The following is a 27,727-nucleotide window of genomic DNA, read 5'->3' as shown; positions in this document are numbered from 1 at the left end:
TAAATTAAAGTGTAAGTTCAGTATGTGCTGCATTTCAACACTGCTATATCCATCACTTAAAACTATACTTTCTCATTTTATGCCCTTCTAAGTAGTGTTACCCAGCAGCTTCAGTGGAAGTCTCACCTCAGTGCTGAGTACATAGAAAGTAATTTAATGTCCTGCTTTAATTTACAGTTGGTCCATCAGTGTCATGTCACTCCTTTCAGTTAAAGGAAAACAGACAGATCTGTAGTTCAACAGGACTATTGACCATGCTGTGAAAATTACATGGACTTGGCAAGCAGTTATCCAAAAGTTAATCATAACTGTCATCTTTTCTTAAACACAGAAAGCAAGAACATTGGCCACTATGCTTAACTCAGCAGTTGCCATGGCATCTGCATGCTCTAGTAATGCATTCTTTAAGACTTAGTAACAAAGTAGACAACGCAGAGTTCACACACAAGACAGCATTTCTCAGGAAGCCCTTTATTAAGTCAAGGCAATAAAAGAAAAAACTACTGTTATTCGCCATGCTTCTCATCTTGAGGTGGTTCATACTGAGCCAGCTGTGGATTTAAAGAAAGGAATTTAGTTAGTAGCAATATTTCATGTAACACACTATATTAAGAAGTGAATGAAAATGTGTGGTCTGGACTTGTTCCATTTACTTTATGCATTTTAACTCACTCATCCTTATGCAAGCCCATTTTCAAGTCAGGCAATAAAATAATTCTTCTCCCAAAACATCCATTTCTCACACTGTATAACCATGCAGCCATAACAGGATGATTTTTAAATGCACTTTGAAGCACACGTCTTGCCCTTAACTTTTCCCTGTTTTTAATTCTAGCAGTCTTTAAGTACTTTCATCTTAAATAGCAGTTGATAGTGACTAGGATACTATAAGCTTTCATTGAAACATAATTAAATGAAACAGTCATTCTCATTGCAATAGTATCCAACCTAACATTTCTTGTAATCATTATAGCTTCCATTATGCTTTCTGGAGAGGATAACCTGAGCAACTACATACTCTAATATGACCTTTACTTGTAAAGTTATTACCAAATAAAGATACAAAGTTGTTCACTTGACCTCAGTGGCATTAAAGGCAAGTTCAAGCTTCAAAAACAGTTCAAGAATTATGGCCATCTCTCTGAAATATCCTGGTTCAGTTTACTCAATTAAGATTCTTCCCCTCTGCAAACTGCAGAGCCGGTTAAAAATAAACAAAGTACATATAAATAAAATTTAAAAGCATAAATAAAAATTAAAAATAAACGTAAAAAAATATACATGTGTTCCTTCCTACCAGCAACAGTAAATTGCAACACTCTGCTGCTAACAAGAACCACTAGAATTGTATTTTTTTATTGTTGTAGATATTTTACTACAACAGATGTCTAGTACACAACCCAAAATCAGTTTTCTTTTCTACCAAGGACCTAACTGTGACTCCCAACATACATGAATATCTGATATTTGTGTGAGAGTGCAACAGTAGTTACCAACAAATGCACAGATAAAGGCACGTATTTTATGTTAGAGGACTGCTACAAGAGAACGGTAGTGTTCTCCCTGCATGATGTGTGAACTCCTACAGTAAGTCAGAATGATGGGCATGACATTGTAGAGGAAAGAACAGGAAAAAACAAAACGCCCTAATACTGGAAAATATGTAAAGAAGGAGCTATTATTTAAAGAATGAAGCACCAATGAACTTGTGATTCCAAAAGGCTTACTTTCCTGCAACAGGTTTTGACTTCTTTAAACAAAGACCCAGATTATTCTGCTCTTATCTGTCTACTTACTAGCAGCTGCATTTTTAAGTCTGCTAAAACAACTGGCTGGTCTACTGCTACTCTGCCTAAAATTGTGTTCTTTGTCATATTTCCTAGTAAGAAATAGCAAATGTAGCTGAGGAGTCATAATGGGTAACAGGGAAGAAGGAGAATTACTAGGAGAGCAAGATGGCACTTGGGATTCTCGGGCATTACCCCTTTGTATTTCTTATCCATTCTCACAGAACTAAAGCAAGATGGTTGTCTCCCAGTAAAAAACTCGGGGGTATTCACCTATAGCAGCCACCATCCTCTTCCAACAAATGCATGGAAACCTAGCAGTTTCCTGTAGTGGCATGGCAGTTACTAGTATATTGAATATCTCACTCTGTTCACACCTCAGAGCTCTCTCAGACAGCCTGCAGGCCCATTCAAGAACGGCCCTGCCCTAGCTAGCACTTCAGATTCATTGTTGTTCCAGATAAATACCAAGGTCACTTTAAGTAAAAAGCACAAATTATTGCTCCACACGAATCTAAGTGCCTGTGTAAGATCCTGCCATGTGTAAGTCTGTGCCACGTGACACAAAGTAATACATAATTTTCCTCCTTCAATCTGCCTTTTGAAAGGCTTTATAATGGATACAATACCTTACTTGTTTTTCCAAACTGTCTTGAAAGCATGATCTACATAATATCAGACAACTTCAACACATCCACACAAGACTCAATACAACATATTGGACATGATAATACACGTTCCCTAAATAAATAAAATCCCTAGTTTAGCAATATTTTATGTTATATTCTTTAAGAAGTGTTCCATTAAAAATATTAATCTTTACTACAATGAATTCTATCAGCATTTCAGTCATAAGGCTAAACAATGCAACAACATTTATCAGTTACTCTAATGGAAGGAAGTTAGCACTGTTCCAAGTAATGAAAATATTTTTCTTGTTGTATAATATGGAACTATGGAGGAACACCAAGTAGACTTTTACCTTGGTTTTCAGTTTTTTATTTTCTTCCAGCACAGCTTCATATTTTTCTTTCATCTCTGCCACTTCCAAGCGAAGTGCCTCTATTTCCGGATTCTCAGGAGCTGAAGCTCCCAGATGATGCTTCAGAAAACTGATATTTAGATGTTAAGTATTTCTTCAGTTGTATAACTACACTTTAGTTTTAACACCCGTGTTGAAGTTAACACTGCAGTACACATGGTCAAAATTGCAGTAAGCCATTGAGATCACTACAGGAAAAAAGTTACCAGAATAAGAGAGCTTTTCAAATTCATAGCTATATTCCTTAAAAACAAACAGACAAACACAAGATATCAGTACAAATCCTTATGTGTTACTACTTTCTTTTCTCTTCGTAATGGCAGATGTTTTAAAGAATTAAAAGAGTAAAGAAAAAAAAAAGGAGCAATACCCAAAAATGGAGGCTGCTTAAAAACAGCAACAAATATGCTAGTTCCCACCTTCTTCATGTATTTAAAAACAAACAAAAGACAACAGAAAGGAAGTGTGAAGAAGCAAACTTCAGAACCCATTGCCACTGCAGGTACTCAAATCTAAAGCTGCAGGTCTACAACACTGAAATGGCCGATAACTTAGCTTCATAATTGCTGGCATACTAAAATACCCAGCCCTCTGGCATCCTGTCAGACTCCCTTAGCTTGTGAAAATGCAATCATTAGGCAAAATGCATTGAAAAAAGTCACGTTCTCAATGCAGGGCATCAAAATGAGTCTATCCAGTCCACCCATGTGTCAGAAGCAATATTGTGCATGAAGTCTCAATAAATAAGTCACAGCAAAGAAAAAGGATACTCCAGTGCACTATCTGGTTTCTCTGGCTCTTCATATAAGGCTACCAACACTGTAAATAGAAAATATTCAACAATTGCAAGAAGCTCATGCAACTCTAAGTTTTTTAAACACATATCAGCAGTCAGAAAGCATACATGTTGCATTTGTCCATTTAACAAGATTTTCACTTGCACACTTTGACATAGGCAACAGGTCTGCTGTATCAGAGGAGACAGAGCATTCCACCTAGTAACAGCTAAAGAGAATTTTCTTGATCCCTAACCCCACATTGTGTTCTGGCTATTCTAGCACAGAACACAAAACATCCTGAAAAAAATTTACATATGCCACATGCACTCTAGTACTAGCTTTTACAAGTAAGACTGAAATTCTAACTATATTGTTCATAAAACTTGTACTTGAGCTAAGTCTTTAAACCACAAGACATCGGCAGTTTTGTAACTTCCAGCAGAATAGCAAACCTCCATTGATAATCTACAGTTACAAAACTAAACAGCTACTACAGGGCTAGGTGCCACTGATAATTTTTACGGGTAAGGGCTCTAATGGCCAAAACCACCAGACAAAAGCAGCAATACCCCGACAATTTAAGTAAAAATAGCCATTTACATAGCAACATAACGGGAGACTGTCACATGAACACCCAGGAAGTTCCCAATCACAACCACTCCCTGCTTCCCCACAGGGGCCATGTGCCAGTTTCAGAAGTCTTGAGCTACACAGCCAAACTGGTTTTAAGCTAAGTACTTCCTAAATTAAAAGCAAAATTAGTTTGCCTCACTGCTTGGAAGATTTGTTTTGCCATCCCATAGGATGGTACTGCGATTGAAAAATCAAATGGTACTCACACACCAGGCCAAGAGTCTTAGTGCAACAGCTATTCACTTGACATCCTAGATCTGCTGCTCCCTCTTTAAACAGCATATTTTCAATATCAGGAGAATATTAATTTTTTCATTATTAACACATTTTTTTCCACACAATATTGGAAGGTTCTCAAAAAGATTTTAGAAGGATTTCTAAGTCACGTATCAAGTTGAGCATCATCATTTTCTCCAGTTTGATATGGAGAGTCATTAATCCAGAACTTAGTGCCATTCATTCTAGGAAAAAAAAAAAAGCACTAAGTTCTATGCAAGAAAGGGTATGAAACAAAGTTTTTTTTAACATTTGCTGTTATTTCATCTCCAGCACTGACTTCCTCTGTAGAAGAACCTCACGAAAAGCACCCATTGAAAGAAAATAAACTACCCGAAAGCACGCATTGAAAGTAGCACTTCGGCCGAAGGAAGAGGTCTGCAGCACACGACTAGGGGGAAAGGAGCAGCCTTGCCGTCCTACACGCACCTCCAGCAGCGGCCCCCGCGCGGGGAGCGTGCGGGGCAGGGCCGGTCCCAGCGCCCGCTGCCCTCTCCCGGCGTGCACCGCCTCGCCGCGCACCTCGGACTCCATTTCCAGGCCACGCCGCACCAAGTTCTCCAGGCGAGCTCTTCTGCCGGCCGCCTCGCCGGACTGAGTGAGGAGAAAAAGCGATCGGCGAGGCGAGGCGGGAAGCCCATGGAGAGCGGCGGGGCAGGCCGAGGGACGGCTGAGACGCTGCCGTGCGCGGCGGCAGCTGCTCCGCGGGAGCGGGACAGCCTGAGAGGAACGAGGAACGGCACCCGCCCGCAACGCCCCGGAGAGCGCCCGCCCGCCGCAAGCCGGAGACTTACCCTTGGTGAGCATGTCCAGCACTCCCGACTTCTCCAAGTACTGGCGGAACTGCTCCCGCTTGGAGTCCGCGGCCTGAGGGAGGACGCCCACACGGTCAGATCGGCGGCGCGCCCCGCCTCGACTGCGGAGGCGGCCCTTTAGCACAGGCCGGTCCCGCTCTCCGCCGCAGAGGCGGCACGAAGGGCCGAGCCGGTGTCGGTCGGCGGCCCGCCGCTCCGCGCAGCCGGCACGGAGAGCGGCACCGCGCCCACGCCGGCGCGCTCCCCCCTACCTTGTGGTGCGCCATCTGACCCGCACGGCGCCTGCCCCGGCCGCGCGCCTGCGCCCTGCGCTTTAACGGCGAGAGCGCGTCCCCGCGGTTGCCACGGCGACGGCGCCGCGGCAACGGCAGCGGCCGGGGCCGGGCCCGCGCGCCGCCCGCGCTCCCCTCAGGGCGGCCGCGCCGCCTCGGGGCGGCCTCGCCGTCCCGCCGCCGCCCGAGGGGAAGCCGAGGCCCGGCGTTGTGCCCCCTCTTCTTGCGCGGCTCTGCCTCTTCTCCCGCTCTGCCCAGCTCTCCTCGCCGGGGACGGTTCCGGGGCTCAGCTCAGCCCCGCAGCTCTCCGCGGAGAAGGCGAGCGGGGCCGCGCCGCGGAGTTCGGGCGGAGCTGTCCTGCGGGTCGCTGGAATTCTTTCTGGTTTACATAGTAAGCCTTCGGGTTTGTGAAATTCCAAGTGTCTGATTAATAAATTTCAGTAGCTGCAGCTGACTGAAATCAACCAGCAGCGGCTGCAGAGGTGCTGTGAGGCATTGAAGAGTGGTGAAATCTTCGCGTCGAAAGTCTTTTGCCTTAGCCTGTTTAAAAAAAAAAAAAAAAAAAAAAAAGAAGAAGCTGTTACACCTGTTTATTTTTCTGAAACGCTGACAGATAAAATCTATTTATTGTAGAAATTTAAAAAAAAATATTAAAAAAAAAGACCAACCAAATGATCTTGCACATATGATGTTAGGGAGTTTTCACGCTTTCTCTCCATGCTCTTCCGCAATGTTTATATTTTTCAGTGGTTACTCTTCATTTGGGAAGGTGCTGTGATTAAACAAAATGTCTGACTCATATCCAGACATAAAAAAGTTAATAAAATTCCTCTCACTGCAGCAGAAAAATTCATTTCTAACTTGTCTTGAACAACAAAAATACAAATGTCATGTCCCATACATGAACATCTAAATGCTAACTTTCTGTTATTTAGTCAGCAGGAACAGAGTGCATTAAATACAAGGCTTTTTATTATGGAGAGATTAAATGCACAACAAGCATTAGCAGTTATTGCCCACAGGATTTTACGCATCAAGAAATGCAAGAATCAAAGCCACAGCAGCAGCATGAACTTGCCTAAGTCACACTATTACAGTTATGTATGTTCCAGGATATTATACAACCTTAAATTTTACAGCGTAAACACAATTATGTATTTATGTATACACATAGAAGTGAAAAGGAAAGAAACCTACAGCGAATAGTTTTAATAGTTCTCGTGTATATTTCTTTAATGCTGCTACAAGCAAAATAGCAGTTTAGGTTTTCTGGCTTCTTTTATGCTAGTATTGTACAGTTTTCAGGCAATCTGAAACATGGCTGGCTGGTAAGTATAATGACAGTGCACTTTAAGAATTTCATTGTGCTGTAACATCATTATGTTATATCTCACAGATTAGTTTTTTCAACAGATGAACAGTATGTCAGATCTGCTAGTAAGAAATACACACAAAAATACTAATGCATTTCAGCTGTGACCACTTCACCAAGTATTTACACTGTTTCAGTGCTGTGCACCTCAAATGAATGTATTCCATACATTCAAAGCTTGATTACAAATGTACCATAATATTTTGTTAATCTTTGCCTCCTTTATAATTTCAAGATGTTTCATGGAGCTTCCTTTACACCATATGGACCTGAACAGCAAGTGGATAAATGTCCTAATGTTTTGTTATCCCCATTAAAAGCATAAACACAAATGTTCCTCCTAAACAAGTAGAAGCTTTGCTTGATTTAAAAGCTTATCAGAATTCAGGGGAGAGACAAACAGAAAAGGAGTAGTTTTACTGTTTGATAAATCTTTTACATGTCTTTTGACATTGTAACTCAAATCAGGAAGGTACTACCATATTTGCTTTTTTTGGTTCTCTGTTTTTGGGGTTTTTTTTGTTTTGTTTTCCATAGTAAGCCTTCTGGTTTGTGAAATTCAAAATGTCTGATTAGTAAATTTCAGTAACTTGTTTTCTGATTTTGCTGTCTTATTAGTGTTATGAAAAATGTCAAAAGTAAAGCTCACAACATGTCTGTAATTCATGAAGTTTAAAAAAAAATAGTGGTGTATTGAATTCTGACAGTATACTATAAGAAATTCACTTTGACTGTTGTGTTGAGGAAATCAGTGGTGATACACTGAAAAAAAGTACCATGGAGCCAACAAATTAGTGATCTGTTTTGCAAATGCTTTTTCTCTTTGTATTTACAACAGCTTGAACAGTGGAATAAGTTTGACATTCTGCTTTTGGTCAGCTACCAAATGTCTGTTTGAATTCTCACACTGATTAGGCAGAGACATGTTTAACAATAAATTCTTCTGAGAGTATCTTTAGCCTAATTTGATTTACGGGTCTTCGTAAAAATATTGTTAGACTGTAAATTTTGTCTTCTACTTTTTTTCGGTTTTAATAGTATCAGCTGTGATTTTATGCCTTTTTCCTAATATGTGGATTGAGAGGATGTATGTTTTCCTTTTTAGCTGGAGTGTAGAAGTTTATACACTGAGGTCTATGCCACATTTTCATTACAAAGGAAGTAAAGAAACCTTTTAAAATTACTTAGCTACTATTCAAAGGGTTACACAACTATGTAAACAGCTGGCTAAAGCTGAATTATTTACCTGCACTTACACGCAGGTATGGATAATTCCTCTGTTCAGGAATTATCCCAGCATTGGGTAATGCAGCTAATGGGTTAACTCACACTATATTTGAAGATCAGTTGGGGCACGCCTGCTGCTGGCATTACTTGACAGTGACTGTTGCCTAGACAGAGACAAAAGCTTAGGACTATTCCAATTTCTGCTTTGTGTAGATTCTGAGCTCACCACCCCCATAGAATCAGAAGTGTCTGGTCGGCTGGAATTTTTTCCATCAGCATTGTAAGGAATTTGGGCTTTGTTTACACTGAAACTGCTCTGTCTTCTGTCCCTGTTCTTTGGAAGAGAATTTGTTAATGTTCCTGAGTCCTCAACCATTGTCTGTTGTCTAAAACTGGCACTAGGAAAAGTTGTACCAGGTTGCAATGAAGTTTGACATGGCAACTCAGCAAAGCTTCTCAAGTACATGTTTGAGGCAGTATCTGCACTCTGAGTACCAACAAGAAAATGTTTCTTTTCAGCCTCTTCTTGTGCATCATGTGTCTCAGTCCAAAGGTCACCAAGAAAGCCTTCATTATTATTTGTGCTAGCATTTTGAGTCTGATTGTCTAAAGCATTTGTAGCTGGCCTCTTCTTTGGAGATTTATTTTCCTGATTGCAATGGGTGTAATTGCTGCTGCTTTCTGTACGGTTATTTTGCACAGACTGAAACATAGAAGGAGAATTTAAAACTGGGTAGAGCATAGTGTCAGTTTGCTTTTCCATCAAAAAGGTATAACTGCTAAGAGCACAAGGAAGTGTTTTCTGAGGGGTGGTGGATATTCCCAAAGAAGAGTGTGGTATCGCAGAGTATTTCTTAGATTTGTTTATGTAGAAATTGTCGGAGTCATCTTTGTTTTTATTCTGCTCACAGAGTCCCATTTTAATTTTACGGAATCCTAAGTGGATAATTTCTAGAATATTTAAAAGCAATGATACAGTTGCTATTGATTGCATAAATAATATAAACACTGTCTTTTCTGTTGGTCTAGATACAAAGCAGTCAACTGTGTTTGGACATGGGTCTCTCTGACATTTATAAAGGGGATCTAAGTGAAAACCATAAAGAAGATACTGCCCAATCATAAAGCCAACTTCCACTGCAGATCTTGTGAAAATATGTATCACATAAGTGCAGAGCAAAGAGCCTCTTAGGGGTGCTTTGTTTAGCTTTCTTTGATCCAATTGCCGGAGCTCTCTCTCCAGTCTTCTACGATTTTCAGTCATTTCTAATTCAGTGCTTTCAAGTTCCACCCTTACCTGAGCTTTCTTTTTTTGCCTCTCTTTTTCCAATGCTCTTAGTCTGTATAAGGCATGACCCATATACACCAAAGAAGGGGAAGACACAAATATAACTTGCAAAACCCAGTATCTTATGAGAGAGATGGGAAAGGCCTCATCATAGCACACATTTCTGCAACCAGGCTGCTCAGTATTGCATATAAATTCTGATTGTTCATCATTCCAAACATCCTCGGTTGCCACTCCAAGGACAAGCATTCGAAATATGAAGAGGATCGTTAGCCAAATCTTTCCAATAATAGTGGAATGAATGTGGACCTCCTCTAAAATGCCTCCAAGGAAATTCCAGTCTCCCATGGTTATTCTGCCATATTAACACTAAAATGTATGAGAGAAAAAAGCATCAAACATTGTAAAAGTCGCATTCCTTCCTTAACATATTATGAAAAACACAACACTGGGGAAACTATCGTATCTCATATTGTGACCATGGGAACATGACCAACTGCTCATTTATAATTAGGTATTATTTTCTTTCACCTATGAGATGGAGAACTGCATCATCTGCCTGTGCCTGATTTATTATTAACATCCTGATAAGCACATCACTACAAGATATTAAACACCCTCAGTCTGCATCAGATAAAGGGAAACTAGAGTGCCTGACTTGTAGCAGGATTTAAAGAGCGTTATGTGATCTATTTGAACCATCATCCAATGACAATGTGAGAGCAGTACGTTTATATTTAGGACATTTATCAACATACAGGAATATTTCCTTGTCTTCTTTTTTGGATGTTCCAAGCCCCATGTCACAGCTGTAATTATGACAGTCCAATTAGTGTTTAACAGAAAATTGGTTATATAAAGGACCTCAAGAGGAAATAAATCATCTAATGAAAATGTCAATATTAATTAAAAAGACATGTTTAAGTATATAATTTTGTGCAGAAATTTGTTTTTTGTTTATGGATGTCAACAATAAATAAATAGAATTGCTGTAATTGGTTTGCTTCCTCTGATTAATGATATCTGCATTTGAAATAGTGAATAGAGTGCGAAGTGTCAAGCATTACTACTTCGGCCACAACTCTTTGAAAAATAAATAATTTGCATAAAAATTCTTTACCAGGATTTTCCCAAATGACTGTCATCTGAATACAGATAAACTGGTCACATATGTGTGTAATTGTACATCTCACCTTTCTTTCATATCTTTGTTTCTCCATTAACAGGATATTACACTGTGGTCAAAATTTTAAATTCCTTTTCAATATTTATGTTATTGTATACATATACAATTGTAACACAATTTTTCTTATGTGTGGGGACAAGCAAAACAATTGTAGATTTACCTTTTCATTGTATGTACAGCACAATTCAATAGAATAGTATCTTACTTTGGTGTTTTTTAGGATAAAGGTACTTTAGCATAGCATTTTCTCTTCAAATGGAATTCATCTTCACCCTATAAAACAGGAGTGCTAACAAGTCAACAGAAGCTGAAATCTTATGGTTGCAATATTGATGTCCATAGAGGAATCTTTATGTTAAGCCTTCTAAACATGAAAATACTTTTGCAAATCAGTATACAAATAGGCAGGTTAGATATTCTTAAAAGAGAAACTAATTAAAAATAAATGGTAAATTAAAAATAAAACATACCTTTCTTTACAAAAATACGAAAAATGAAACATCTGCGACGTCCAATTAAATATTACAACCCCTGCCATCTTCCATCTATGTGAGTAAATTGACACATTACAAGCAGTTTATTTTGCTACAGTAGCAAATAGAGTGTGAGCTTTGCACATGGAATTTATATTTGCTGGGGCTGAAGGGAGGAAAAAATCGATCTATTGTTCAATCTACTACCGCTTCAAGCATAATTTAACTATGAAAAGATTCTCATTTTTAAAAAGCTAGAAATAAAAAATCTGCAGCTTTATGTTCTTTGAGATTATCTTCTCTTTTGCCTCAGTAGCACCTTTTAAGTTTTAGGAACAGTCTCAGCCTCAGAAATACAGACTAAAACAGAACTTTCAGTCTACATTTTAGTTTATGTATCTCACTAGCAGCAGACATTCAGCTTGCCTGTGCTAAAGAAGGTAAATCTTCCCAAACACTTTAATTGTAAATTCCTGCAGACAGTCTGTTCTCCTGCAACAGTTTACCACCACACTCCTGGTGTAAAAAATCAGTGGATGTACTTTTGGCAACTCCAACCTCACTCCCTCCTCACAGAGAGCATCTCTTACATTCTGTGATTCTGCACTTCTCATTTATTCTCCTGAGACCATATTACTTGTCATAGTCATGTCTTTAAAAGATTCCTGAACTTGACAATGGTTTTACTCTATTTTCTCCATCCATATAATTCAGTATTTCTTTCTGGGAGCAAATAATTATAATTCCTATCTTAAATGTTAGACATACTAAAGATGTCATTCTTCTTGGTAGTGATACTTACATATAGCCTATATAAATTATTAGGTGACAAAAGTTCCATTTTTAATCCAGACCTTAAGCTACCCATCTGCATTACCTCAGCAGGAAAAATAGGGAGAACGGCTGAAATATTTTCTGCTATAAAAGAGCGCACAAACTGTCTGGTCTCAAAGAACATTTTTGGTACTGATGGTAAGCTGGGGAAACCCTTTCAAACACTCTATACATTAAGAAATGTTGGTTGGGGGGAGGGAAAAATACCTTGTTTTACAAAAAGCAAAAAATAAATATGTCTAGTTTGTGTACAAAAATTTTTTTCTGGAGCCAGCATTAGCAGTGCAGTGGCCACGGGCACAGCCTCATTAGGCATGCCTGTTATTAATGTGCAAGTCCACTGCTAGGACCGATAGGAGTTAAGAAGCATATCTAGCACTCTAATGTTCTTTTAGGTGATCCTCATCAGCACTCTGCAAATGTGTAGTTCTGATTCAAATGTCCTATAAAGGATGAATAAACTTCCTCTGCTGAGAACTCTAAAAAGCTAATCATTATCTTTTAATTTTGGTATTGAAGATCAGTCAATAGGTCATGTCCAATTTCACACTTGACTGCTTGCCTCAATCATTTTGGCAAACTAGCAGTCTCCAGCCAGCCATCTCTATGAAGTATTTAAAGCAGGATTATAAACATATGTCTTCTATTGAGGACTTAAAGTAGGTCTCTAAATATTTTTATGTTATTAATAAAACCCTCTGAGTCTGCTGAAGTGGTCCACAAACACACAGCTCCTGCCAGCTCGTGCAGGGATGCTGAAGCTTTGTTTGAAAACCTGAAGTGTTTGGTGACACTGAGCTGCCATGGCTGGAGATGTACTTGCTCTGTAAAACCTAAATATTTAAAAAAAAAAAAAAAAAAAAAAATTAATGATCCACAGTGTTCCAGGATGCATTATCTCTTTTAAAATAGTACTACAATTAAATGACAACTTGACAACTCACAGGAAAATAAATTCAAGTGCCAACAATAATTTTATAGTGTTGATGCTGCTTTTTACCTTAGTTCAGACAGCTTGGAACTGTGGCTGTTTACATAAACTGTTTATTACAATATTCAGAATTTAGTAATTTAGTGTTGTATGGAGAGGCTATTTATTTTTCTTCCAGGCCTAGAAGCTGCCTCACTGGCTTTTTATTTACTGGAAAACATTCTCTAAATTTTTGTGACTATATTGATTTTTCTTAGCTTAGGGTCAAACATCACAGTAATCCTCCAATCATGGAAATAGTCTCGAAGATCAATGCCTTTTCATTTCTATACAACAATAATGTGCACTTTATGTGTACAATTGATTTCTATTTTCTACTATTATCTGACCCACAATTAACAGCTAGATAAGTAGAGGCACAAACATCAGTGATGTGTCCTACATGTTTTCAGGCTAACATGAACTCACTCCCACAGTTTTCTTTCAGTAGTGAAGAAGGACCACAAATGATAAACTGCAACAACGAGAAATTTGGACAAGTGCACTACTCAATGTTGTCTTTAGGATCACCAAATTCAGCAGTACTGTGTTTGAAGGCAGGCCATAGATTACCATAGGAAGACTGAAGCACATACTCTCCAAATTGGTGTATTTCCTGTGCTGCCTTACAGATTCACTTTTTATTGCTAAGATACACATGCAAATCAGTAGGTGCACATTTATATTTTCACTTTCACAAGCAAAATTTCTGAAGATGTCCTGGCCTATATCAGAAAGTTTAAGGGGATTTTTTACAGTTTATGTCTTTATCTTAGTTCACTGCTGATAGTTTTTAATTTATTCCTCTCTTAGTTCCTTAGCTTTAAAATTTTGTATTTTCTGTATACTTTTATATAGCTTATATTTTCCTCTCTTAATCCATTGTCTGTAAAATTTTATTTATACATATACACTGGTCCCGTAGCTTTCTGTGCCTGCTTTTAGTTCTCTCCTGAGCTTGCTCCTCTTTGCATTTTCAAGTTTCCATATCTACTTTATTAGGCTTCCTCTCTCTAATATTTTTCGTCTTTCCTGCCTGTTCTGTGTCCATCTGCTGGGCTCAGGGCCAGTGTCTGTGGCTGGGGCCAGGGCAAGAGAGATGAGCTTCACCTGGGAGCTGCAGCATCTAGGCTGTACTCATGAGGTGTAAAGTGGCTGAGCCAAGGATTAAGACAGGCTGCAGGAAGGGATGGGCTGGTGTCGCCCCGATTCTTAAGATTTTCTAAAGCCTTCTGAGTTTACATTCTGTTAGAGAACTTTCTCACACAACTTTCTGTAAACAACCTATTGTTTTGCATTCCTTCATAGAGGTGGAGAAACTTGATATACTGGTAGTTTCTCCAATGTCATTGGAGAGGTGGCACATTCACTCTCCAATCCACTGTCACCTTTGGAAAAGTATAAATGCTGGAGTCAGAAAATAAACTCTCTCTCTTTCACCTTGCACCTTGAGTCGTGCTTTCACGTGTCCTACAGTGACAGGCTGGGGCAGCAAATGTGCAGCCACTGAGGCTGGGGTATATAAAGCACCGCCTCTGGTCAGGGTGCTTTGCTGTTTCTTCAGCTCCTAGGCTGTTTCAGCTCTTTGGACAGGTGTGTTCTGGCACTTAGAGAATGGAGCTGCCTGCCTGAGCCAGGGTTCAGGACTGGTGAAGGTTCAGCAGCCTGTGTAGTAGAAAGTACACTTGTGACACCCCCCCAGTCAGGATGCTGAAGGGAATCCCCCTGCTGTGTGACATCCCCCAAAATAAATCCACCAGCCTTGGTGGTCTCAGGGGAATTCATGGTCTCAGTGGGTCTCCTGTTTTCCTGGAGTTGGGCATCCCATGTGTCAGAAATCCCACAGAAATCAGGCTGAGCCCCCCAATCTTAAATGCCCTCCCCCCCAAAAAACGGGTCAGAAACCTCCCTCAAATGGGGCAAAGATCCTCCCAAAAGGGAAAGACACACCACACACCCCCCAAATGGGGGGTATGGAGGGGAGCAGTGTCACCCTGCAAATGGCAGGGGGGTACAGCTTGGTGTATCATCCCTCCCGCAGTAAAGACACCAGCCCTGGTGTCTCCACAATCTCCATGATCTTCATGGGTTTCGTAATCTTCTGGGGTTGGGAAGACAGAGCCCCCACCTAGGATGGGTCAGAGAGTCCCTCAAATGGAGAAAGACCCACACAAAATTATGGGGGGTGAGAGGGACCCTGGATTGTTGCCCCAAATCGGTGCTGATGACGCAACAAGGGAACACCCCAGGACCTGTGACCCTTCCCGACACCCGCTCAGAGGACCCCCTGGTGACCCCTCCACCTTCACCCATCCTCTGTGTCCCATGGGCCCCTCCGCAGCTCCGCCCCCCTGCCTTATCACTCGTCGCAACAGTGACAGCGTTGGCGTTTTGGTGGCGTTTCCCTCCGGGGCGGGGTTTCCTCGCCCAAGTCCCCCCAAAACGGTCCCCGCGCCCGCCCCGGCCCCATTTGCACCCGGATCCCGCGGGGATGCGGCCCCAGAGAGGTATGGGGGAATAAGGGGGATGGGGGGAGGTGTGTCGCGGGCCCTTTAAGATCCGCTTTTAAGGGATGCTGGCCTTTTAAAAAGGCTGGGACAGGGTGCTGCCCTTTAAAACACCTGGGAGGGAGCGCTGGCCTTTTAAGACGCTCTTTTAGGGGACACTGGCCCTTTAAGAGCTGCTTTTAGGAGACACTGGCCCTTTAAGAGCTGCTCTTAGGAGACACTGGCCCTTTAAGTCTCGCTTTTAGGGGACACTGGCCCCTTTAGAGAGCCAAGAAGGGTCTGCTGACCCTTTAGGAGCCCTGGGGGGAGCAGGGGGGACACTGGCCTTCAAGGAGCGGGGGGATTCCCGGGGCCTCCCCGCTGGATTCTCCCCGCGGGGGAGGAGGGGGTTCCCCGGGGAGGAGGGCGGTGACGGCGGGGGCGGGCAGTGACGCATGGGAATCCCCGTGACGTCACGACAGGGGCATTCCTGCCTCGCTCGGGGAGGGGCCAGGGGTTTGGGGGTCCCGGGGGGCCCCGGTTATGACACGGCGGTTTGAGGGATCTCAGTTCAGGGAGCACCCCCGAACAGGGTTTGGATGAGACACGGGGATCTGGGGGACGCCTGGGCGCTTAGCGGCGTTCCAGGAGTTTTCAGGGCTCCCCGGCATTCCGGGGACCCCCGAACCCCTACTTGCACGCCCCCAGGTCCCCCCCGCGCCGCTCCGCCCCAGACGGTGAAGCAGCTGCTGAAGGAGCTACGGCAGCAGAAGAGCAGGGAAGGGGTGAGATCCCCGGTGGGTGACCCCCTCTCCCAGGCGACACCTCCCGCGGGGACACCCCCGCTCTCCTCCCTGACCCCCTCGCTCTCCCCCCAGGTTTTGGCTCTGCCCTCCCTGCCCTCCCCGCGCCCCTCGGATGGTGAGTGACCTCGACCCCCCAGTTCCTCCCAGATCCCCCTACACCCTCTGCGCCCCGTAAATCCTCTCTATGCCCCCCCACCCCATCCTTACGTCCCCCCAATCCTCCCACTGTCCATCAATTCCCCTGCATGTCCCTCCCCCCAAACCTTCCTAGTCCCCCCGCAATGTCCCCCCCATCAGCTGGTCTTCCCTCAGGTGCTCCCTGGCCCCTTGCCCCGGCAGTGACACCCAGCCTCTGTGCGGTCCCACATGGGTCACCCCATGGCAGCCCGGGGGGGGCCCATGGGGGAAGGGCCTCCGGTGCGAGGGGGTTTCAGGTGAGCTGGTTGGAGGGGACGGTGAGGAGGGGAGAAATGGGGTGTGAACTGGGAGATTAAAGGGGGCAGTGTGGTACATGGGGGTCTATGGGGCAAAACGAGAGGACAGTGGGGGGGAGAATGGTGGGGGGGAATGGGAGGCAAAGGGAGGGAATAGGGGAAATGGGGGGGAGAAGGGGGGCAGACAACTGGAGGGGAATGGTGGGGCAGTGGTGGGAGAGGGGGCAGACAGCTGGGAGGAGAGTTAAATGGGGGTAATGGGATGGTTAAGGGAGGCGATGGGAGGGAATGAAGGAAGCAATTGGGGGCAGTGGAAACAGCAGTGGGGGGAGATGATGTAGATGGGACCAATGGGGTGGCAGCTCGGGGGGCAAGGAGAGGAAAATGGGGCGGATCATCAGGGCAAGATTTGGGGGGGGGCACCTGGACCAAGCCCCCCTTCACCTTGACTGCCATCCTCTCAAGGCTGCTGCCATCCCTGGCCCTGCCTGGCCCCATCCCGCAGTGCCGTGGGGAGAATTTGGGGCCCCCCTGCTGAGAAGGGAGATCCGAGACCCGTATCCTGAACCCCAGGACCTGGCAGCTGCCCGCGCTGCACTGGGGTGCCGAGACCCCCGGGAGCTGCTGCAGCAGGACGAGGAGGGGGACACGTGAGTAGGGGGAGCCATGGCAGGGCACTGGGGGTACAGGGGTCATAAGGGGGTGTGGGGGTCAAGGGGTCCATGGGGGTCAATGGGCTAAATTGGAGCAATTGGGGGGTGTTGCCATTGAGGCAAGACAGGAATGAAAGAACTCCAGTTCAGAAGGCTAGATGATGTGAACACTAGTTATTTCAAATACATCGCTCTTTTATAGAGAGCATCATGCAGACTAGTTCATTAGTCTTAAAGTAAAAACATCTCACACCATTGATGTGTGTTCTGCACGGTGGCAGAACATATCTATAAACAATGTGAACAACAAGAGAGATAGAGAGTTATTTACATTCCTTTGCAACTCTTTCCCAGGCTCTAGCCTGGTTAGGAACTCTGCTTTCTCTCTGACTGAACTGAGAATACCCATAGGGGGGAGTCAATGGGGGGCAATTTAGGGGGTCACGGGTGTGAAGAACTGTCAGTGGGGCCCATAGGAGTGCAATGGGAGGGCAGTGGGGTGAGTGGAAGTTAATGTGGTGTTCAGTGGGGGGACAGTGGGATGAAGCAGGGTCAGTGTGGGTGAGATCAGTGTGGGGCAAATAGGAGAGTCAATGTGGAGGTCAGGGGGGAGGCAATGGGGGAGTCAGTGGGACAAGGCAGTGCTGGGAAGCCCCCAGGGGCAGTTGTGAGCCACTGGGAGGGGCTATGGGGTGACAAGTCTTTTTGTGGGGTCTGGGTTCTGGGTGTAATGTGGGGGGTGGGTAGAGGGGCAAGGGGATCCCCTCTAACCTCCTCCGCCCCCAGGCTGCTGCACGTGCTCTGCGCCGGGGGACACTGGGCACTCGCCCGGGCTGCAGCCGAGGCTCTGCGGGACCTGGGGGGGCTTGAGGTGCGCGAGCACCTGGGCAAGGTGAGCGGGGGACACACCTGGGGGGCCTGAGGGGACATCTGGAGGAGATCAAGATGCAGGAGTACCTAGGCAAGTTTGGTGGGGGTGGGGGGGAAGGGAAGCTAGAAGTGCAAGAACTCCTGGGAAAGTTGAGGGCACTGGGGGTAAAAAAGGGGTTATGGGGTAATAAGTGGGTCTTATTGGGACAATAAGGAGGTGGCAGGGGTAAAAAGGCAATAATGGATCAGGGGGTGATGGGGGTAATTAATAATGGGGATGGGGTAGTTAATTCTGGGATAATTAACCACAGGGTTCTGTTGCAGTCTAATAACAGGGGGAGGGCTGGAAAATAAAGAGGTAATTAATACTGGTGGGAGGGTAATAATGAGTGATTAGTGTTGGTATAATTAGAGTCCAATAAAGGGTAATGAAGGGGATATTAATAACAAGTAATTAATGAGGGAATAATAAAGGAATGATAAAGGGGGTAGAGCAGTAGCAGAATACCAGGGTGATAATTTGAGGGGTCAGGGGTGCTTGATGCCCCCCAACCACCTCTGACTCCCCCAGATCCCACTGAACTTCCTTTTTTCCCTGCAAGAGCCCCCAGATCCCCTTTACCCCCTAGACATCTAACTTCCCCCAGGAGTCACACAAGTCCCCCTGACCCCCGCTTCATTCTGTCCCTGACTCCCCCATTTTATGCCCCCAGACTCCACTGCTGGTGGCAGCAGCAGCTGCAGCCCCAGAGATTGTGCGGGACCTGCTTGTCCTGGGGGCCAATCCTGATGCTGCTGACCACGACGGCCGCACAGCCCTGCACCTGGCCGCTGCCTATGGGCACCCTGAAATCCTCCAGGTGAGACCCCAACCCCATGAGGACCAGGCAACTGTGGGGACCACAAAACTCTCCCAAAGGGGACCCCAAAATAGGTCCAGAAAGGGCACGGCTGTCCTGGGAGACCAGGGAACTTGCCTAGTGGGGTGCCTGGTATCCAGGGGACCCCAAATCTTTCCCCTTGCCTTCCCAGGCCATGATATCCTCGGGGGTTCCTGTCAACGTGGAGGCCAGAAATTTTGAGGGTCAGCAAATTTGAGGGGGGGCAAGGGTGGTGGAAGGGCTTGGGGTGGGGCCCCTGGTTTTGGGGTGAGGGTGATTCTTGGGGAGTCCTTGTTTGGGTGAGATCGGGGAGAGTTCAGTTGGTGGGTCCCAATGGGAGGGGGACTCAGGGGTCCCTGATTTGGGGTATCTGATGAGTCCCTATTTTGGGAAAGTCCCACTTGAGGGGTACTCAATACAGAAGGGACTTGTGGATCCCTGGTTTGAAGGGGATGCTGGGGATCCCCATTTTTTGGTAGCTCTTGGTGGGATTCCTGGTGGATGCCTCACTGTTTTGGGGGGATGGGGGATCTCCAGTTTGGGGGTCCTGGTTGATGACGGGCGGGTCTCAGGGGGTGTGTCTGTACTTTGAGGGAGTCCCTAGGAGAGTTCCAAATTCTGGGGGCCCTGTGTGGGGAGGGGCCCTTCCTGACCCCTCCTGGTTCTCCCCCAGGCCAGACCCCTCTGCACTGCGCTGTCCTGGCCCACAACGCCTCGCTGCAGGGAGGCTACAGCCCCACGGGGGGCTCTGGAGGGGGGTCCCCTACTCCCCAGGACCAATTCCGCTGTGTTGAGCTGCTACTGCAGATGGGAGCAGACAGCAGCAGCCAGGTACAGACCCTCAAAGACCCCCAGGTACCCCACGACTCTCCAGGTGTCCCTCAGATCCCCTGGGTTCCCCGCACAGACCTCTGTGCCCCTCAAAGATGACTGTGTCTCACCTCAAGGTCCCTCTATGCTGGGCAGACCTGAGCTCCTGGCCTTTGGGGTCCATTTGGGTACCATGGGAGGGTTGGGGTGGGGGTGGGGCAGGGGACCCCCCCCCCCCCCCCCCCCAACACCTTTGTGCCCCAAAAAACCCCTGTGTCTCCCTTCAGGGTCCCCATGGGTTGTATAGACCTGTGCTCCCAGGCACTGGGATTTCTAGGGGTCCCTCTGGGGAGATTGAAGAGGTTGTAGGGGGGTGGGGGGGTCCTGTGGGTCCCCCCCGACCCCTGTCTTGCCCCCAGGACACCAAAAGCAGCCTGACAGCACTGCACCTGGCCGTGAGAGGAGGCAACCTTGCCCTTGCCCACCTACTGCTGCGCCAGCCAGGCATGGCCCCCCGCCTCGTCAACATGAAGGTTTGAGGGACTTGTGGGGCTGGGGGAGCTCTGAGGGCTTCTGTGGGGGGCTCTGGGTTCCCCTTAGGGCTTTATGGGGCACTGAGGGACCTCTGTGGGGCTCTTGGGGCTGATTGGAGGGGTCTGTGGAGCTCTTAGGGGTTCCTCTAGTGGTTTGTGGGGTGGGAAGGGGCTCTGGGAGGCTCAGAGGGATCAAAAGGGTACTGGAAGCTTTGGGGTGTCTGTGGAGAGTCTGGGGAGGCCGGAGGTATTGGAATCAGAGCTCAAGGGTATCTGAGGTACCTCTAGGGGGGCTGGAGGGTGACTTGTGGGTACCCTGAGCCCCCTGACATCCCGCAGGCCCACGGGAACACCCCCCTGCACATGGCAGCAGCACTACCTGGGACCCCCAGCCAGGAGCCCCTTGTGAGGCTGCTCCTGGCCTGGGGTGCCGACCCCAGCGCCCGCAACCTGGAGCACGACCTGCCCCAGAGCCTGGTGCCCCCTGGGGCCCCTGGAGACCAGGTGAGACCCCCACGTCACCCTCACACCCAGCACCATCCCCAGCACCCCACTGCACCCTAAAACTTCCTCATGATGGGGGGAAATGCCCGGAATTGCTCCTAGAACACCAAAATCCCATTGTTTTGCCTCAGATCCCTGCTGCTATGCCCAAAAGTTCTGCTGCTTTATCCCCAAATCCTGCTGCTTTACCCCGTCATTTTCACAACCCCCCAAACCGTGGGGTCCTGTCCCAGGACCTTTGGGTGACATCCCCATATTCTGGGGTAGAACCCCGAGTTTTGGGGACCTCCCTGAAGCTTCCCTCTCCCACAGCTCCGCCTCCTCCTGAGGAGCCACCGGGGGTCCCATCGTCCCCCCCCCACCGCCGAGTGACATCAGAGGGGCGGGTATCATATTGGGGGATTTCCTCATGTTAACTTTTCCTGATTTCAATGAAATTGCCCCCAAATTTCTGTGAAATGAGTCTGAACCACATTGGTTTGGTGGAGGGAGGAGCACAGAGGGGGTCCAGCTCCCCCTTGCCCTCCCCCCCAGCCTCATTAATGGGGGCTGCTAATGAAGCGTGTCTCCTCCAAATTGGGGGATTTGGGTGAAGTATGCCATATTGGAGGGGAAACCCAAAAACTGAGAGAATTCTGGAATTAAATAAAAACATTCTTAAAATCTGAGTCTGTTTTTTCCCAGTACCCTCAGTCTCTCCTCAGCCTCTCCTAGTGCATCCCAGTGACCACAGGAAAAGGAGGGGGTTCTGGAACAAAGGGCTTAAATTTGAGAAAACCTCCTTTTCTCTTCTTTTAAGGATTGAGTCATCAAAAAACCCTCCTTTGACACTATTTAAAGGCCTGGAATTAAGGGGGTAAATGGTGGGAAGCGTGAGGGGAAAAGAGCAGGAAAAATGAGGGAGAAAGGGTGGGAAATGCAAGGGGAAGGAGGGTGATAACCATGAGCCAGCTGGGGTGACTCCCCGAGGTACCCCCTGCCCTAGGGGTGCTCCAGAGGAACTGGTGAGGGGAGCATCCCCCAGAACCATCAAACCCCTCACTGCACCCACCCAGTCCCCTCACAGCTAAACCATCCCAGCTCCCCCAATCCACCTTCAAACCTTCCCAACATCCCCCAAAACCATTTTAGCCAGCTACAGCTCCTCTTTAGCACTCTCAAACCTCACCCAGCACCACTGAAAGGCCAACTGACACCACCAAATCAATCCCTCCCAGTTCTTCTAAATCTACTCTATCACCACCGAAATTCCTCCTAGCATCTCCAACACCATACCAGCACCTTACAAAACTCCTCCTAGAGAGAGAAATTATGGAACTTTCCTAATTCATTTTTATACTTAATGGGGTTAATTAACTTTCAATTAATTAATTAATAATAAGCAGTGTAATTTTCCATTTTAGCCAGCATGTAGTAAAGTTTGGTTTTTTTTCACAGACTGCTATTGTAAGAACAGTTTGGGACAATTATTGAAATTTAAAGTTTTACTAAACCAACCTTGATATCCATTAATGAACAAAGCCTGAGGGAGAGAAATGATGCTGAGAATTTGTTCTGCCAATTGACAGGGGCAATTTAAAGGACAAAAACACCAGTAGAAAGAATAGTCTTATTTTACTATGACTATTAAGGCAACACAAAAGTAAAATGCTACATTCAATATAACTACACACTTGGCTTTAGCACCAAGGGAAAAAAAGCAAGGTAATGCACCTAATTATTACTACACAAGAGACAAGAGAGTGATTGAGAAAGATAAATCCAAAATTGCCTAAATACTTGTACCATCCTCCAGAGTCTGCAGTCACTGGGGAGCCTCATTTCACAGTGAGGATCTGGAGAACCCTTCCCAGCAACTGGGAAAATCCTACACAGTGCATCCACTCATAGGTGAGGTCTCCAAATTCACCCCAAAACTGAGTCCAGCTTTTATAGGCCCAAACCAACAAGTCAAAGGGAGTTGGTGGTATTTTTGTCACAAAAATATTTGGATATGATGGCACACTTCCTGACCAGCAGGGGCCAGGGCTTGGCCAGAGCCCAGGCCTTGGCTGGAAGGGTTTCCCCTAAAATATCTTATAAAGAAGCCTCTATTCATGCCAGCTGGGAACATTTCTTAAAATGATACATTTCTTGCAGATAACTACACAAGGTTATGTGAAAGTTTCTGAAGCAGTGGGTTTGGTGTTAAACAGCTGGCAGAAGCATTTGTCATCTATTTTTAGCTCAATAACGGGGCATGAACTGGGAGGTTAAAGTGTGGTAAATGGGGATCAATGGGTCAATTATTTAACTCACATTTTAGCTAAATAATACTGATTGTCTTAGTGACATAATGCCTAGGGTTCATCTTGTAAATCAGCTCTGGCTGAGTCCTGCTGCTCAGGCCTAAGCACATCGGAACGGGATAGCAGGAATGCAAAATTTACAGATGACAAGAACATGTTGCAGAAACCAGAGATGAAGAAACTAAGACAATTCAGCATCTGTACTGAAACTCTCCCTGTGACAAAATGTGATGCTACAAATAGCTGAGAAAGAAAGTGCATGACACCAACGTGTTTCTACAGGAGCAGTTTGCCAGACTGCTTCTATCCTGACACATTTTTCTGTGCAAGAAACAGATTGACATTTCAGACTCTGCAAGACTGAAATTGTGTGACTACAGTGGAGGACAAAAGAACATTGCCACCATAGTTAGGTGCACAGTTTAAAAGCTGCAAGGAAATGCAGCTATCACTTGATTCTGGTGTGAATTTAAGTTTGCAGATGGAAGGGAAGGTCGGTGAAATCTTTCTGTTCTGGTGCAGTTTCTCAGAGAGAGTGAAGGACATTTTCAACTTTGTATCTTCACCGTTGGACACCCTGATACCTTAGGATTTTAGCTTTTTTATTGTTTATATATTTGTAATCCTGTAGTTTTTTAGTGTATAACTCCAAACTCCATGTGCAGTGTGAGCTGCTGCTTTCCCATTTTGGGCAGACACAACAATCCCTCTCCAGGCCTGGCAATCAAGGACACCTCACTGCCTCAGGCCCTGAGAGATGGAAACAAAAGTGAGTTGGGGGAGCAAACATGGGGTAAATGACTTCATTAGCTGAAGCTATAATTGGAAGATTAACCCCCAATATGCAAATGGCCCAAACTTAAAAAAGTGTGAAAACCCGTGACCCATTGTCCATTTCGGGTGCAGCCCCTGGCGGGGCTTTGTCTGCCCGAAATGAACCTGAAGGCCCTTCAATAAATATAACTACTTTTTATTGCCTTAATTTTGTCTGGCCTCTGTTTTTAGGTAGCTCCAGTGATGCCTTGGAGTGTCTCCCTAGAAGAGAGGCAAGGCAGAATTAAGATAATAAAGTGAATATTTATTAAAGCTCTTCAATAGACGCACTCTGGGCAGTCAAAAGCCTCGCACAGACTACACCCAAGATGGACGGTGGTCATGAGTTTTTCAGACAGATCTAAGTTTGGTCTATTTGCATATCAGGGGTTAATTGTCCAATTACAGCTTCAGGTAATGAAGTCAGATACCCCCAGCTTGCTCCGCCCTCCCTGATTCACTTGTGTTTATATTTTTCACAGCCTGAGGCAGAGGGTGTCCTTGGTTCTCAGGCCTGGATGGATTGTTCTGTCTGACCAAAATGTGAAGAGAACTTAGTAACACTCTATATGGAATCCAGTGTACACTGACGCAGAACAGGGTCTGAAAAACACGAAAAAGCTAAAAGCAAAATCACCCCAAGGGACCGCGACATCAATTTCGAGCGCACAGCGCCTCCCCGCGGCCGCTCAGCAGCCCCAGCAGGGGGCGCTGCCAGCCTACCCAAGGGCCCCCGAAGGCTCCAACGGAGCCCGGGGCGAGGAAACGCAGGGCTGGGCAAGCGAGGCAAAGGACATGGAGGTGCTATAAATGAAAAGTGACCCAGCCGAATTCAAAAATAAAAATAAAAATTTTATTACAGCGATGGAATTCTGTCTGAGCCAGCCACAAAGAAAAGGACAGTGCCCAGCCTGGGATCGGCACTGGGTGGGTCACAGGTTTGACTACTCCAGCAAAGAGTCTCCCTATGCCACACACCACCCTCTGGTACAAGCGGTTTTTATAGGGAATATTTTGCCTGAGGCTGGGATTTCAGCAATCAGCCTTTTCTTTCCATTCGAAGTCTTACATATTCATAAAGTCTCTTTTCCCTTCGTTGTGTTTGAACAATGAATTTCCCTGATGTAGTTACTGGAACACGGCATTCAGATGTATCAGCCTGGAGGGTTCCAGCGATCCCAGTCTCCAGTCTCGAGTTGTTGCCGGTTACCTCGAGAAACGACCCATCCCTGGGCGAGCCACAAGTATTAGCTTGTAAATGAGGTTTTATAAGGGACCAGTTTTTAAATATGTGGGGCAGCTTGCAGTGCAGACTTGAGTATCTTCCCAATAATATAAAATATTACGTACATCATATTATACTGGCGTGAATTATCTTTATTACATATAACACAGGTGATTCCTCTGTAAGCTGGGTCAAACGTACAAGGTGCTTATATAGCTTGAGTTATTCCAATATAACCTGAATCATAACTTTCTGTACAATGTAATAGCTCGTATATGATTAACTAGTTGCTTAATGCTTAAATAAACAGAAATTCGCCAAGTGAATAATCCCAAAAATAGACATGCATAACTCTATTGGGAAGCAGCAAGATGTACTAACGAGAAATCGGCAAATATAAAGCAAATAAGCCACAAAATGGAGAATTTAAACCACTTACATCCAGAAAGACCAAGGAACACCATAACTGCACATGCTCCGAAGACAAAGTTGAGAAGTTCAGATGCGAGGAAGACCTTGAGCCTTCATTGAAGAACACCCCCAACACTACCTAAATTGGGGAAGCACAAGCACAGTACAGAACTATTGCCTTGCCTAGAACTTCATTGACTTGTCAAGCCATGCCTACTCCTTCCTTTCCATGTCTTCCCATACCTTGCCTACCTCTCCCTTGAATTGTCTTGACTTTGTTTACCCCTCTCTTGCCTTCCCGTGAGTGGAATTACCCTGGCTGGATGCCAGGCTCCCACCAAAGCCTGTCTGTCACTTCCCTAAATAAATGTAAAGTGAGGACAAAATATATACGTCATTAATTGAGGTAAGCGTCGCTGTTGAGGCAGGACAGGAATGAAAGAACTCCACTAAGAAGGCTTGATGAATGGAACTCAACTGTTTTTTTTCAAATATATCGCTCTCTTTATAGAGAGCATCGTGCAGACCAATTTCATTGGTCTTAAAGTAAAAACATCTCAGCCCGTTGGTGTGCAGTGAATGACGCATGGTGGCAGAACATATCTATAAACAATGTGAACAGCAAGAGAGATAGAGAATTATTTACATTCCTTTCTAATTCTTTCCCAGGCCCAGCCTGGCAGAAACCTCTCTTTTTCTCTCTGACTGAACTGAGAATACCCAAGGTTAAGGACAGAGAGAGATCTGCTCCGATCCATGGGCCCAGCATCTCGTATCACCAGACACATTGCAAACTCTTGGTAAAAGCTATTTACCGTCCTCCAATGCTGTCCATGTCCCAAGCCCAGGGCATTTCCTCTTGAACAGAAAAAGCTCCTCTTGGTTCTTGCTCAAGGAATCACTGCTGTTTCTTTTGGGCAAAATGAGGCAGATGGACCATCCACAAACATCCAGTCCCTACTGACGAATTCAGTCCTCCTCACGAGGTGGCACTTGTCAGACACACAGAGAAGCGAAGGTGACATCCTGGTGATAGTAAAAGGGTTTTAAAATAACGGGGATTTAGGGTTAAAAGGAAAATTAAGCTTAGTAGGCCCTGAAAAGAAAAATAAATACCCTAAGTACATGAAGACTTTGTACCTTGCCAGAACTGCACCTGTGTAGCTAGTACATGATAAATGATATAATTGTTAGATGTGATGATTGTTTGGTAATTAAATATAATTATTGTTTAATTGTAAGAATAATCATGAGAAACTATGGTCAGGGACCTAAGAAAGATCACGTGAAACTCGTGTTAATGTATACAATAGAATAATCTAAGTTTAATAATTCATATGTAAGTTATAAAACAATAGAATATAAAATACATTCAGCTCAAAAGCCATGTCGGAGTCAGATTTGGGTCTGTACCCCTGATTCCCGGAGCTCTCAATGAAAGTACCTGTATGTAATCATATCCCATGATTATGTGTGTTCCTGAACGCTAACACTGGCAAGGTTGATCCTTACCTTATGTACACTTTTGGGATTTTCCAGCCAAGCATAATACATTTCCTCCACACAGTTTGAACTAGTCCCACACAGAAATGGCTCGGCAGCCACCGAGATGTTGGAATGTGCTGGGTGCTGCCGGTCTGTGCAACAGCCTCTGCAGGGCTATCCCAGAGACACGAACGCTCAACACCGCGCTGTTAACGCGGGATAAAAGTAACGGCAACGTAAGTTAGAAAGCTGGCTCTGGCCGGCGCCCGTTATCATCCCTCAGGTCCCTCAGCCCTGCAGGCAGTCACCTTTATCGCGGAGGGGCTCACAATGCCAAGCCGAGCCGAGCCGAACCGAACCGAACCGAACCGAACCGGGCCGGGCCGGGCCGGGCCGGGCCGAGCCGTGCTGTGCCAAACCGAGCCGCTCCCTCCTCCCGGGCCCGCCGGAGCCCTCACGGCCCGAGGGGGCGTGGCTAATGCGGGGCGGGGCTAATGGGGCGGGGGGCGGGGCTAATGGAGGGCGGGGCTGCGGTGCCTCGTCACGCGGGGCCGCTCCCGCTCCCCGCCCCGCC

The 27,727-nt window shown here is 45.7% G+C and overlaps 3 protein-coding genes across 5 annotated transcripts; 1 reads left to right on the top strand and 2 right to left on the bottom strand.

The window, feature by feature from the left end:
* Window positions 1-455: 455 nt before the first annotated feature.
* Window positions 456-27,647, bottom strand: MYCBP (MYC binding protein). Of its 2 annotated transcripts, XM_072917828.1 has the most exons (9): window positions 27,181-27,647; window positions 26,484-26,694; window positions 25,697-25,807; window positions 5,584-6,144; window positions 5,312-5,384; window positions 4,947-5,111; window positions 3,600-3,648; window positions 2,770-2,899; window positions 456-551 (listed from the first exon to the last, which is right to left on the bottom strand). In XM_072917828.1, exons 4-9 carry the CDS (start codon window positions 5,596-5,598, stop codon window positions 507-509), a joined length of 477 nt encoding a protein of 158 aa, XP_072773929.1. In that variant the 5' UTR covers window positions 5,599-6,144; window positions 25,697-25,807; window positions 26,484-26,694; window positions 27,181-27,647; the 3' UTR covers window positions 456-506. The 2 variants fall into 2 exon arrangements, with proteins under 2 accessions (XP_072773929.1, XP_030146182.1); XM_030290322.4 differs by lacking the exons at window positions 4,947-5,111; window positions 25,697-25,807; window positions 26,484-26,694; window positions 27,181-27,647.
* Window positions 8,992-10,661, bottom strand: GJA9 (gap junction protein alpha 9). The gene is given in 2 exon segments (XM_072917827.1): window positions 8,992-9,222; window positions 9,225-10,661. Coding segments are annotated over 2 exon segments (708 nt in total). The 5' UTR covers window positions 9,840-10,661; the 3' UTR covers window positions 8,992-9,129.
* Window positions 15,370-21,594, top strand: LOC115498248 (NF-kappa-B inhibitor delta). 2 transcript variants are annotated; one of them, XM_072917912.1, is made up of 12 exons: window positions 15,370-15,461; window positions 16,149-16,237; window positions 16,319-16,361; window positions 16,559-16,680; window positions 17,146-17,330; window positions 18,120-18,225; window positions 18,917-19,063; window positions 19,236-19,287; window positions 19,758-19,915; window positions 20,314-20,427; window positions 20,767-20,931; window positions 21,244-21,594. In XM_072917912.1, exons 1-12 carry the CDS (start codon window positions 15,446-15,448, stop codon window positions 21,301-21,303), a joined length of 1,257 nt encoding a protein of 418 aa, XP_072774013.1. In that variant the 5' UTR covers window positions 15,370-15,445; the 3' UTR covers window positions 21,304-21,594. The 2 variants fall into 2 exon arrangements, with proteins under 2 accessions (XP_072774013.1, XP_072774012.1); XM_072917911.1 differs by lacking the exon at window positions 15,370-15,461 and having other exon boundaries at window positions 15,913-16,237.
* Window positions 27,648-27,727: the final 80 nt, after the last annotated feature.

The sequence above is a fragment of the Taeniopygia guttata genome, chromosome 23, assembly GCF_048771995.1.
Source record: "Taeniopygia guttata chromosome 23, bTaeGut7.mat, whole genome shotgun sequence".
NCBI classification, from domain to species: domain Eukaryota; kingdom Metazoa; phylum Chordata; class Aves; order Passeriformes; family Estrildidae; genus Taeniopygia; species Taeniopygia guttata.
This window is presented reverse-complemented; position numbering and strand designations above follow the sequence as displayed.

Bases quoted from the DNA above. Each gene is read 5' to 3' on its own strand.
- MYCBP (XM_072917828.1), bottom strand. The intron at 3,649-4,946 runs GTGCGTGTAGGA...TTCTATTTACAG, and splicing joins CGCGGGGGCCGCTGCTGGAG to TGTTGGTAGCCTTATATGAA. The intron at 552-2,769 runs GTAAAAGTCTAC...TTAAATCCACAG, and splicing joins ATAAAAAACTGAAAACCAAG to CTGGCTCAGTATGAACCACC.
- LOC115498248 (XM_072917911.1), top strand. From the start codon at position 16,040: ATGAGACACGGGGATCTGGGGGACGCCTGGGCGCTTAGCGGCGTTCCA. The intron at 16,238-16,318 runs GTGGGTGACCCC...CTCTCCCCCCAG, and splicing joins GGGAAGGGGTGAGATCCCCG to GTTTTGGCTCTGCCCTCCCT. The intron at 20,932-21,243 runs GTGAGACCCCCA...CCTCTCCCACAG, and splicing joins CTGGGGCCCCTGGAGACCAG to CTCCGCCTCCTCCTGAGGAG.